The sequence below is a fragment of the Lotus japonicus genome, chromosome 3 (genome assembly GCF_012489685.1).
Source record: "Lotus japonicus ecotype B-129 chromosome 3, LjGifu_v1.2".
NCBI classification, from domain to species: Eukaryota; Viridiplantae; Streptophyta; class Magnoliopsida; order Fabales; family Fabaceae; genus Lotus; species Lotus japonicus.
Genome location: NC_080043.1, coordinates 91,749,708 through 91,761,790, shown reverse-complemented (window position 1 = coordinate 91,761,790; position 12,083 = coordinate 91,749,708). Strand labels below are relative to the sequence as shown.

At 36.8% G+C, this 12,083-nt stretch overlaps 2 protein-coding genes across 3 annotated transcripts; one reads left to right on the top strand and one right to left on the bottom strand.

The window, feature by feature from the left end:
• Positions 1-4,372: 4,372 nt before the first annotated feature.
• On the bottom strand, positions 4,373-7,526 carry LOC130747372 (uncharacterized CRM domain-containing protein At3g25440, chloroplastic). Of its 2 annotated transcripts, none has more exons than XM_057600304.1 (4): positions 7,397-7,526; positions 6,957-7,287; positions 5,858-6,259; positions 4,373-4,961 (listed from the first exon to the last, which is right to left on the bottom strand). In XM_057600304.1, exons 1-4 carry the CDS (start codon positions 7,483-7,485, stop codon positions 4,479-4,481), a joined length of 1,305 nt encoding a protein of 434 aa, XP_057456287.1. In that variant the 5' UTR covers positions 7,486-7,526; the 3' UTR covers positions 4,373-4,478. The 2 variants fall into 2 exon arrangements, with proteins under 2 accessions (XP_057456287.1, XP_057456286.1); XM_057600303.1 differs by having other exon boundaries at positions 6,957-7,290; positions 7,397-7,518.
• A 154-nt stretch (positions 7,527-7,680) lies between these two features.
• LOC130747373 (protein FAR1-RELATED SEQUENCE 7) lies at positions 7,681-11,646 on the top strand. The gene is made up of 3 exons (XM_057600305.1): positions 7,681-7,839; positions 10,061-10,620; positions 11,030-11,646. Coding segments are annotated over exons 1-3 (744 nt in total). The 5' UTR covers positions 7,681-7,838; the 3' UTR covers positions 11,213-11,646.
• Positions 11,647-12,083: the final 437 nt, after the last annotated feature.

Sequence of the window (12,083 nt, the reverse complement as noted above, 5' to 3'; positions counted from 1 at the left end):
CTCACCTCTGTTCGCTATGCTATTTTGCTCAATGGTGAGCCACGTGAGTGGTTTTCCCCCCAACGAGGACTTCGACAGGGGGACCCGGTTTCCCCTTATTTGTTCATATTATGTGTTGAGGTTTTTGCAGGTTTAATTGAGGAACAAGTCAGCTTGGATAACCTCCATGGTATCAAAATAGCGAGAGGGGCCCCTCAAATTTCGCATCTCTTCTTTGTAGACGATAGTCTCTTGTTTATGAGGGCAACTATGCTGGAAGCAAACCAAGTGCTCTCTACCATTAAAAGATATGAAGAAGCGTCGGGGCAAAGAGTCAATTTTGACAAAACTGAGTTGTCTTTCAGCCAAAATGTACCAAAACAGTTATGCCTACAGATCCGAAATAGGATGGAAGTCAAGGCTGTGGATACTCATGATAGATATCTTGGTTTGCCTACTATAATTGGAAGGTCCAAGAAGGCTGTCTTTTTAAGTGTGCAAGAGAGACTTATGCGAAAACTCAAAGGGTGGAAAGAGAAGTTTCTATCTAGAGCTGGAAAAGAGGTTCTCCTCAAGTCAGTGGCGCAGGCAATACCGACCTATATCATGAGTTGCTTTAAAATCCCGGAAGGTGTGTGTGACTCAATGGCTACTCAAATGGCTAACTTTTGGTGGGGCCAAAAACAAGCTGAGAAAAAGCTTCATTGGATGAGCTGGTCCAAGTTATGTTTGCCTAAGTCTTGTGGAGGATTGGGGTTTCGAGATTTCAGAAGTTTTAATCAAGCTCTCTTAGCCAAACAAGTGTGGCGGCTAGTGCATAGTGAGGATTCACTCTTATACAGGTGCCTTAAGGCAAGATACTTCCCCAGGTCCTCAATCCTCCAAGCTTCTATTGGCTATAGGCCTAGTTTCTCCTGGAGAAGTATTTGTGCTGCCAAAGATGTGATTAAAGAGGGCTCTATCTGGAAGATTGGTAATGGACAATCAGTTTCCATTTGGGGTGACCCGTGGCTTCCTGGCCCAGGTAGTGGCAAAGTGCTTAGCTCTGTCAAAGAGCTCCCTTCAATAGCCAAAGTACAAGACCTTATAGATAGTGTGCAAAGAGGATGGAAAACAGAGTTAGTGGACCTGATCTTTCACCCAAATGAGGCTATAAAAATAAAAGGAATACCTTTAGCTTGGTCAGAGAGGAATGACCTGTTGATCTGGAAACATAATGTTAGTGGCCAGTACTCAGTCAAGACAGCTTACTCAATGCTCATTCAAAAGAAGATTGCTAATGTGGCCTCCTCTTCTGTATCCAGGAATGACTGCAATTTTATATGGCGCTTAAAAATCCCTAAAAAAGTGCAGCATTTTATATATAGGCTACTGAACAGATCAATTCCATGCCAGCAAAATATGAGGAAAAGAGGCATCAATGTTGACCCTTTCTGCCCACTCTGTGGGGAATTTGTAGAGGAATCCCCTGCTCATCTTTTTCTGAAATGTAGCTGGGCTCGACAGGTTTGGTTCTTTTCAAGTCTAGCTATAAGGACTGGAGAGATCAGTATTGATTTAGACAAATGGTTGCTGCAAGTGAATGAAGAGATGCCTATGGATATAATGGAGCAGGTTGCTATGATTTGCTGGAGCATTTGGAAATCAAGAAATGATAGCCTCTTCAACAAAGCAGTCCCTGATTCAAAAAGAGCAGTAGAATTAGCCAGTAATATGAGGTCAGAATGGTTGAGCCACCAGTCACATAATAGCATTGCCACCTCAAGGAATTCTGATCCTACATGGAAAACTCCTCCTGCAGGTTTCCTGAAACTTAATTTTGATGCAGGATGGGCTGGAGAACAGGGCACAGGTTTTGGACTAGTAGTTAGAGATGATAAAGGAGAGTTCTAAGTAGCTGCAACTCACTACGAGGAATACAGGATGGATCCTTTACTGGCAGAAGCTGTTAGCTTCAGATGGGCTCTGAATATGGCAGTTAGCTGGGAATTAGACCACTTGAATTTCTCTTCAGATTGCCAGCAGCTGGTAAAGGCTTTTCAAAGTCCCAATGACTTTCCCTCTTTGAAGCACATTCTCTTAGATTGCCAGCAACTAGTTGATAGTCTTAACAATTTCTCTTTACTGTTTGAATATAGACAGACTAATAGAGTAGCTCATGCCTTAGCTGCTGAGAGCTTTTTGTATCAAGACTGTGTATGGTGGGGCGATCCGCCTCTGGATATCCTATTACACCTGGCAGCAGACTTTTCTAATTAATCAAAGTAGTATGTTGTTATCAAAAAAAAAAAAGAATTTTACATAGATACAAAGTTTTGTTTAAGATATTTGATTGAGTTCTTATGCATCACACACTATGACACATAAGAAGAAAATTTACATTCATTTTTTATTTTAATTAAAATACAAATACATTTTTTAGCATAAATTAATTATACGTTTGTGTAAATAAAATTTGCATGCACTAACATTGCATAGGAATGTTTAATCCTAGAATATAAATTTTTTTTTTGTTACAAGAGGAATCCTAGAATATAATATAAGTATTGGAAAGAGAATTGTTTTATAAGTACAATAAAGAAATTAAATACATTTTTATATTTTTTACTAAAAAACTGTAAGATAAAAATTTCACATGTAGATGCTATTCAATTATCAAGAAGTTTTTTTTAAACATAATTATCAAGAAGTTGATTGAGTGGAGAATGATTTAGAATCCGCTTTAACTATGACACTACCCCATTACCGTTAAATTATGCACACAAAAAAGAGTATAACTATTTTAGGATTACCAAAAAATACCGATAAAACAAGATTGGGAAAAAATAGGATAAATATTTCCATAAAAAAAGGGTAAATATTAAAAGAATAAGATAATAGTTAGAAATTGAGTTGAAAATATTAAAAGGAGAAGACAAGATAATGATAAGAAATTGTTTTTTTTATGGATCCCCTCACTTGACATTCACATTTAAAATATTATTTTTAACATTAATTTTTAACACCGATTTTTAAATCAATTCTATCAATCTTACTTTTACTTCTAAAGTCATCATTTTGTTTGGTTTGACTTCTAAAGTCATCCTAAGACTTTAAAAGGCTTTTTCCTAATTGAATGGTCAGAGAAAGAGAGGAGTACTCCAACAGTCCAACTTCACCATAATACACCATATTAGTCTAAGATTCATGTAAGAATGGTGAGACAAGTTCGAATTCTGTGTTGGAAGGACTCTTAGAATTTCTCAGCCAAGTTTACACGGGTAAAAAAGAAAAACTTCACCATATCACGAAGGATGAGTGAGACCAAAAACTTGAGTTCTTTAAGATTATGATATTGAAATGAGAGGGCAGCAATGTCAGGTGACTCAGATGCCATTGCCAAAAAATACTTATAAAATGGACATTTTTTGTTTAGAATATAGCATTCAACTTATACTTCAATTAATTTTTTGTGATGAAATTATCAGCAGAGACATCACTTGTATTACAGAAAAGTAGCCATATAATAAAGAACTTGAGGTGTTACTTTCAAGTCATTCAGCCCTTGAGTCCCTCTAGCAGTTGAGATGCACGAGTCATAGACCCAAACACTTACAAGGTTCAAGCATGGCCTCATGAATTACTCCAACACCATCTCACTAGAGAAAATAAAATGAAACAAAGAAACAATTGACAAGGGTAAAGGAACTCCTAATTCTCAAAAGTTCTCATATGAGTGTATATTTGTTTCAAAGGAATACATCTTGAAAAAAGGAAAGGATGGCTCTGATGAAAGGCAAAGACAGATACCAATTCCACAAGGAGGAAACTGACATGATATGTGCTTGACAGTTGACATGTTATTGTTTAAGTGCTAGTTTCTCACTTGACATGTTATAAGAAAAGAGTTAAGGTTCCATGAAGTTTATTCTCTTTAGTGTTTGATTTTCAACAGATAATTTTGTTAATACATCCAAGTTACATCAGAATATCTTGATTAGGGTTCCATAGTATACTCTACGACGTAAGAGAATGCTCCTCTCAAGCACACACATAACCACACATGGTCTCCAGCACATCATTGGATGAATCAATAAAATTGAAGTCCATGCTGAGCATGTTTGGAATCATTCTACAATTATATTTAAAGTAAGAAACAATTATGGGGAGAAACCTATGTGAGTAGCTTGTAACGCTATAATTGATTGAGAAAAGATAAAATGATCCAAAATGCTAGGAATGAGAGCTCTAGTTTTGGTATATACTCAATTCAATTTTCGCATGTTTGATACCAAAATTACTAGAGTCACTTCTCCCTTCAGGCCTTCACAAAAACTACTTCCAATCAAGCTTCTTTCAGAAGCACTTATCCTTCCGTGGAAACCTACATATTTTCTAAATATACACCGACAAGAAAAGAAAAACTATTTTTCAATTTCCTCCAAGGACTATTTGATTTACTCAAGGTCATTTACTGTTAACAATGTACAATTAATCTCTAATTTCTAGTTAGTCGGAATTTAACGGGATGATAAATGATGATTATTATAACGGTGGCTATGTTCAGACATTGAAGATGAACCTGTGGTCGAACATATACTTTCACCTTGCCTTTTAGTAAAATATACCTCTCTTCCTTGTTCATCATCAGAATAAGATATGCTTTCCTCTTCAGAATCTGATTCATTCATTGACAAGTCTTCATTTTCAGAATTATCTTCAGTTCCTGATAGCTCCATCTCCGAGGAATCTGCTTCTGTCTCCGAAAGATTAGCTGAAAAATGATCACTACTCAAATCAAGCTTTCTTCCATCATGAATTCCATGGTTCCCTTTTTGCCCAAAATTTTTGCTTCGACTGTCCAGCATTGACAACGGATTACGGTCGTTTGGGTCACCATAAAGAGCAACGTGCCGGTAATATAGTTCTAATTCTTTCTCAGCAATAGCAATGAAGCGCCTCACTGACTCAAGTGATTGCTCATACTTGGATTTTTCCAGTGCCTGAAAGGAAAAAGAAAAAAAAAAGAGAGAAATTTATTTCACTAATCTCAAAGATAAACGAAGAACAAGCTTACATAGCATTTATTAATCTAAAACCTGGTCCCTCCTAAAATAAATGATACTTAACCAGAAAAGTGCAATGGGAATAAGGAATAGGGGAATACAATCTTTATACAAACTGTCAATCCACACCAAACTGCAAAATTCTTTCTCCTAGTTAAAGAGGTACATGTAAAATTGCAAAAATAAATAAATAAATATAAAATATAGATTTTGCATAGTGTATAAATTTATATTTTTTACTGAACAACTAAACCAGCTGCTAAGGCTATGTTTGGGTATCTGTTGGCACTAGCACAAACATACATTAGCAATAGCACGCTCTTCAAGACAAAAAGTGAATGGAACTTTTTTTTGAATTGGGATGAAAGTCTGTTAACACTGCAATCAATTGACATCCAAACACCTATTCAAGTAAGATACAGCTTCAGAATGCAGACTGGAGATCACTATCGCATGAACAACTCTTGCACAAAAAAGCATGGCGCAAAGAACTTTATCCTATAGGCTAAATGCTACGAGCTTAAACACAAGATTAGCCTAGCTAAACGTCTTAACGATTGGATGATCGGATGGTCTGACCATTCAACAACTTCTAAATAGTCTGAACTCTGAATCAATAAGGAAGTGCAAATGCTTGTCATTAGAACATAGTTTTGACCGGATGAAACAAATATATTAGTGCAATTCCATCGGTAAAATATCGAGATTGCAGTTAAAATATCGAGGAAAAATTAAAGTATTAAACTGAATTTCATTACCAATGCTTTTAAACTATGAACAGAACTACAGTTAACATTGAGTGTAAGATAAATAGAAAATACACAGAAACGCACCTTCTTTTTGGATAATGTATCTATTGGTGACATAACATCAGGCTGTACATAGTTCTTTCCGCGATAAAATATTATAGTGTCATCTCCAATAATGTGAATCGGAATACCACCACTCAGTCTGGCAAGTTCTTGTGCATACTCATGTACTTGACCAGGTTTACAAGGCTTGCATATGCACTTAACAGTCTCGTGTTTCTTCCAATGCATATGCATATTGAGAATAACCCCTCCAAATAATCCTCTTCTGCCAACTTGTAAATAATTAGAACTTTTCTGAGCCATTTTCTTCAGATAAAACCGTTCCTCCCCTGTCAAGCCATCTGGTTTTGCAACAGGACCCTGAGCTTTAGGAACTTCATATCGTTTAAGTCTTTCAATGAGCATGGCTTCCTTGACTCTGGCCTGAGGTTAAAACCAGAGAGTCAGTCCATTAAAATTTTGGTAGAATGTCTAGGAAAATAAGCATTTCTGACCATAATAGAGACACTGAGAAACAATATGATCTGTTGCAAGATCTTTTTTATTATAGTTCTTGATTCTAGATGATAATATTTTTTTAGAGCAGTAGAAAATTTCTCAATCTAATGGGATATCCTTTGTTGGACTTGGAGGCATATATCATAGTTAAATAAAAGTCAACCCAAGCAAAAATTATGTGTAGCCTGTATTCTTAACATGTCTTTTCACGCAAGAGCCCATTAGCCTTAATGTGTTGTGCAGCCATGGTACAATTAGTCACCAGAGGCCTAATTGGCTATTGCGTGGATAAATCACATGCTCACATATCTTTTGTTGAAATTTAACCTTTTTTTATTAGAATGAAGGGATAAAAAGGATTGAACTGTAAACCACTTGGTCATAGAGGTTCTAATAGCAGTCATGAACCAACTATAGTATCTCAAAAGCTTAAACTGGGAGAATATGTTCTGTACTATTTTTCTAACGATCCACTACCCAAGAATATATGAGCAAAACAATTAACCTTGTGCTAGTCATCCCTATGGCCTAGAACTTGGAAATCAAATCATTTATAAGCAAAGTAGAGCTAAACAAATGAAGAAATGCTGTAAAAGGGTCAGCATCCTAGTACAATGCTCACCTTTTCAATCTTACACTTGATCCTCTCTTCTGGACTATCAAACTTCTTCTTCTTCTTCCCTTTAACACCAAGCCGGCGAGGATCTCTCCTATTAGCAGCTTTCCTCTTCTCCTTCTCTCTCTTCCTCTGCATCTTCAGCCTCTTCTTCGTCGTATACTTATCTTTCTTCGGAGACTCAACCTCCTCAGCCTCAAACTTGGTCTTCCCCCCACTTATCACAAGATTAATCGTGCCATGACTCAAATTTCTAACACCCCACCAAGAACAACCTCGATCCTCAAAGCAATGTCTCAATGAAGAACACATAGACATTTGAGTCCTCCCAACTAACCTACTAGCACACACACACACACACAACACAACACAACACAAGAAAAACCCTTCAACTTTCAATAAAAACAAATAATATTGCAGTGTGAAGGAAGAGAGAAAAAAAAAACCTGGGAGACACGGAAAACGATGCAGCATACGAGAATCTGAGAACAGAGGAAGCTCTACGAATGCAGCGAAACAAGGAAGAAGCAGCCATGGTTTCTCTTGCAGGTTACACAGTGTGTGATGTGAGCGTGCGGTGTTTACTGTTTTTTCTTCTTCGCGTGCACGGTGCACCACCCGTATTGGATCGGGTCGGGTTTCATGAAACACGTGGCACGAATCTAACGGGTCAATAAAAATGGTTGACTTTTTCACGTGATGCTATCCAATAAAAATGCTGACTTTTTCACTGTGTTACTCAGGGTCCATATATACCGTGCCTCACTGTAATCTCTTCTTCTGTATTGTGGTGTGGTGTTTCTCTCTGGAACGCGGAACATAGGATCAACAAATAATAATTAGGGAAATCACGAAACAAGGTTTTGTTTCTACGACAATCGATCATTGAGTGAGTGTTTCTTTTTTCTTTTGACTAATTCTTTTCAATTTTTTAATTCTTGTCGGCTGTGAAAATTGTGATTCTGGTGGAAATTAGGGTTTTCTTTTCTTAATAATGACTGTGGTACTGGTACAATTGTAAGATCCTGAATCCGTTTACTGTGTGTATCTTCATAGAGTCGTAAAGGGTATGCAATAAATTACTCAAAATTGAAGCTTGACGTTGTTGGTGTTTTCTGTGATAGACACTTGTGATATGCATTATTTTCATTATAATGTAGGAATGTTTTTTTTATGAGAACAACACTGCAAGCATCCTTAGGACTTTATGTAGTTTTTGTGTTGTTTATCATTACATAATCTGAAGTTGGGCTTTACCCTTTAGATGCATGATGTCCTTTTAATTTCTGAGGAGCTTGCTGTACTGGGGAGTAAAGCTCCACTCTGATGTAGTTGAGTTGATTAGGTTTTCAATTTATGTAGTGTTTTTATAGCCAAAGATATCAGTGTCATTATGACATTTTTAAGATTTGATTGTCAGTACACTCCAGGGCTGCGGAATGTTATTTTAGGGCAAAATTTGGAGTGCTTGGTTTAGTCGATGTAGATACCATGCGTTATAATTGTCGAGTTGTCACTCCTGTTTCCCTTTATTGTTTAAGGTGGGAGAAACTGTGAAGATCATACTTATGAGACCATATAATTTAGAAACTCATGCTCTTATGTTGCACTAATGCCTTAAAATGTATGAGACCATATTATCTGTATTTTCGGATTAAAGTGGAATACTCTGTAGAACCTGGAGCTTGTTGTTCAGTCATTTTACCAGCTTTGGAGTAAAAAGGAAGGAAATTCTGTTTTCTGTAAAATATATTAGCACGTTTGGTTGTTGCGTAGTGTGGGAATCTTCAGAAGGACAGAAACTCTTCCTGACTTTGGGTTTTGTTTTCGGATTCAGTGTGGCAATCTGTTTTGGTTGTTGTGGGGCAAATGCTTGGTGATTTAAAGGCTCTATTTTGTTTATTTATTATGATTTCGTTTTGTTTTGGCGGTTGTGTAGTTAATTATATGGTTTTTGTTTGCTTTTCTGATCTTCTTGTAAACCATGTTGTACAGTTGTACTTACCGAACTTGGTGAATTTATGTGTGTCGTCAGTCTGCACAACCATGTATTTATATCATGTAAAGCATAGAATACAATGAATGTAATGCTAAATCAAAGCCCCTATGTCAGTAACCGTTATGCTAATTAGCTAATATTTACATATTTGATTCTAACACTCCCCCTCAAGCTAGAATTTGTATGTCATTGGTAGGAACAGACACAAGCTAGAATATGTTTGTCCTTGGTAGGAACAGACACTAAAGAAGTAAGAAAGACTGTTTGGTGAAGAAAAACTGTTGATACTTCTGGATATTTGAGAGATACAGATCTTTCCGGCTTTCCCAAGTTCTGTATTACAATGATCACAATGATGAAGTCACTTTCCATTTCTATGTCATATGTAGCACTTCCTCTCTCACTCTTAACTGACATCCTAATCTAGGCCGAAGAGGCATCAAACCCAGTGCCATATGCGGACATGTTGAGGTAGAGGTGAGTGAGAACGAGGTGTAGGTCTAGGATAGGCTGTGGTGTGGGTGGTTGGAAAAGTAGCTCACACGCCCAGACGTGGCGGTGCATGTCAGAAACGTGCACAAAAGGGATGCACGCGTGGCGGCACGTGCAGTGGCAGCCCAGTGGGTGTCATCAGGGTATCTGGCACGGTTGATGATGGCCTATGGTGGAGACATACGCCAGAGAAGTGTCATCTGGTGGAGGCATGGCTGCTGTCTTTAACAATCAGGGCACATAAATTGGAAATTAGAAGGGCCACTAGGGGGAAAAAGGCACGGTGGTAAAATTGAATCTTTAGAATACTGATACCACATAGAATTTGGTAATTTTGTGTGACTAACCAGCCTACAGATTCATGTACTTATATTTACAGCATTGAACAATTGTGATGCTAAATAAAAACCTTACAAACCAGTAACAGTTATTCAATTAGTCAAGAATCTGAAATGGATACTAATATTTACGTATTTGATAATTTTGGGATCTGGACTATATTTATTGACATGTTATTTGTTTTTATTTTAAATGAGAGTTTTGTTCATTAAATGTATAGACTTTTTGTAGATATAAACAGGACATTGATAATCTTATAGAAAACTTTTTGTTGATGCAGTGGAGTTTGCGGTTGATGGCTCTATCAATGGCGAGACATCCGGAAATGCTGCTATTGGTGAGGTCAGCAGTATAGCTGATGAAAACAGAGCTGGAGGAAGTTCTGCTGAACCTTACAAACAAGATCAAGATGATAATGTGACTCGAGATTCTTCTGGAGGAGAAACTATACCATCAGCAGTTCCTGCCGTATCACTTGCATCTGTTGATGAGCCCTATGTGGGTCTGGAGTTTGATTCGGAAGCAGCAGCACATGCATTTTATAATGCATATGCCACTCAAGTTGGATTCATCATACGCGTAAGTAAACTCTCACGATCAAGGCGTGATGGAACTGTTATTGGACGGGCTCTAGTTTGCAACAAAGAGGGTTACAGAATGCCTGACAAGCGTGAAAAGATTGTAAGGCAAAGGGCAGAGACAAGGGTTGGTTGCAGGGCAATGATCTTGGTGAGGAAAGTTAGTTCTGGTAAATGGGTTGTTACAAAGTTTGTAAAGGAGCACACACATCCTCTGAGTCCTGGAAAAGGTAGAAGGGATTGCGTATATGAACAATATCCGGTCAGTTCCTGTGCTTTCACTACTGAACAATTGTATATAGTACTGTCTTAGTTTATTGTTTTAATTGTTACCTTGTGCTCGATAAATTGGATATGGAACCTGTGTCAGACTGTCAGATCATGATGCTACTATTTTGCTAAATATTAGAGCACATACATCCTCTTTTCCTTGAATACTTGTTGCTTTTTTTTTGGGAGAGGACTGAGGAGGGAGAATTTTAACTCATTTGCATTGCCCCCTTATCTTTTGAAATTAGAGCATTCTTCTTATGTTGCCATTGCCCTTAGAGAAACCCTTTATCTCATAATGTAATTGCTAGTTTGAAATTTCCTTAATAGCACTATCATCGCTCCTTCACAGTTCCTTTTTCTTTTTCCTACTTACCTCTGAGTTTTTATGCTTTTTCCAGAATGAGCACGATAAAATTCGGGAACTTTCTCAGCAGTTGGCAATAGAGAAGAAGCGTTCTGCAACTTATAAAAGACATCTTGAATTGATATTTGATTACATTGATGAGCACAATGAGAGCCTTTCAAAGAAAATACAGCACATTGTAGACAGTGTGAAGGACATGGAAACCAAAGAAGAGTAGAGTCACTGATAGGTTGAGCTTTCAATTATCTTATCATTTTCCACTGCATGAAATATGGAATCAAACTATCAGTGTCCAAAAGTGCTGTGAGATGAAGCATGCAATGATATCTGAGAACTGCTGACCTTTGGGTATCTGCTTTGTTCCTCTTCTTCATGGAAGAGTTTGATACAATGGAATTCATTGTATTGATTTTTATGCTGTAGTATTTTTCAGTTGGTAGAAGAAATTAGTTCAGTGAATGTATAGGTCCTTTTTTAGTCCATTCTTGTGAAGTGTTAGCTAACAATATGATAAATCATAACAGGCATTCAGATGCCTTGATAGACTTTAATTATTCGGTTGTTGACTCTGATCCAGGGCTGTCTCCTGTGTATAGATTCAAATAATGACTAGTAAGTAGCCTGTGCAATGCAAAGGTTTTTTCTTTTCAATTTTTTGCTTCATCAGAAACCAAATCGAAAAGAAAGACACTAAGCAGCTGACAACGATTCTCTCTGTAACCATAGAGCGAGCACCCAAATGCGTAAGCTAATCCACATTTGTGTTACAAAACCTCTAAATTAAAGATTGTTATGCTTTTTGTAATTTTTTAATTAATACGTCTAATTTTGTGATCATGATATTTATGTAATTTTGAAAAAGTCGTCTTTTTTATTTTGGATTAAAGTCTTTTTTTTTGAATTTTTGATAGTAGAAACTAGACACATATTTACAAGAGAATCAACTAAAAAATATATTTACAGAAGCATACAAAAATATTTATAGATAAAATTAAAATAAAATCAACTAATTTTCAAACATTAGGCCTATTTTTTTTGTCATGACCTAATTTTGTAATTTTGTGTTATAGAATCAATCCAATCTCATA

Excerpts from the sequence above, each read along its gene's own strand:
- LOC130747372 (XM_057600303.1), bottom strand. The coding sequence starts at position 7,485 with ATGGCTGCTTCTTCCTTGTTTCGCTGCATTCGTAGAGCTTCCTCTGTT. Across the intron at positions 7,291-7,396 it reads TCGTTTTCCGTGTCTCCCAG|TAGGTTAGTTGGGAGGACTC; the intron begins GTTTTTTTTTTC and ends TGTGTGTGCTAG. Across the intron at positions 6,260-6,956 it reads TCAAGTGTAAGATTGAAAAG|GCCAGAGTCAAGGAAGCCAT; the intron begins GTGAGCATTGTA and ends TTTTAACCTCAG.
- LOC130747373 (XM_057600305.1), top strand. Across the intron at positions 10,621-11,029 it reads GCGTATATGAACAATATCCG|AATGAGCACGATAAAATTCG; the intron begins GTCAGTTCCTGT and ends TGCTTTTTCCAG.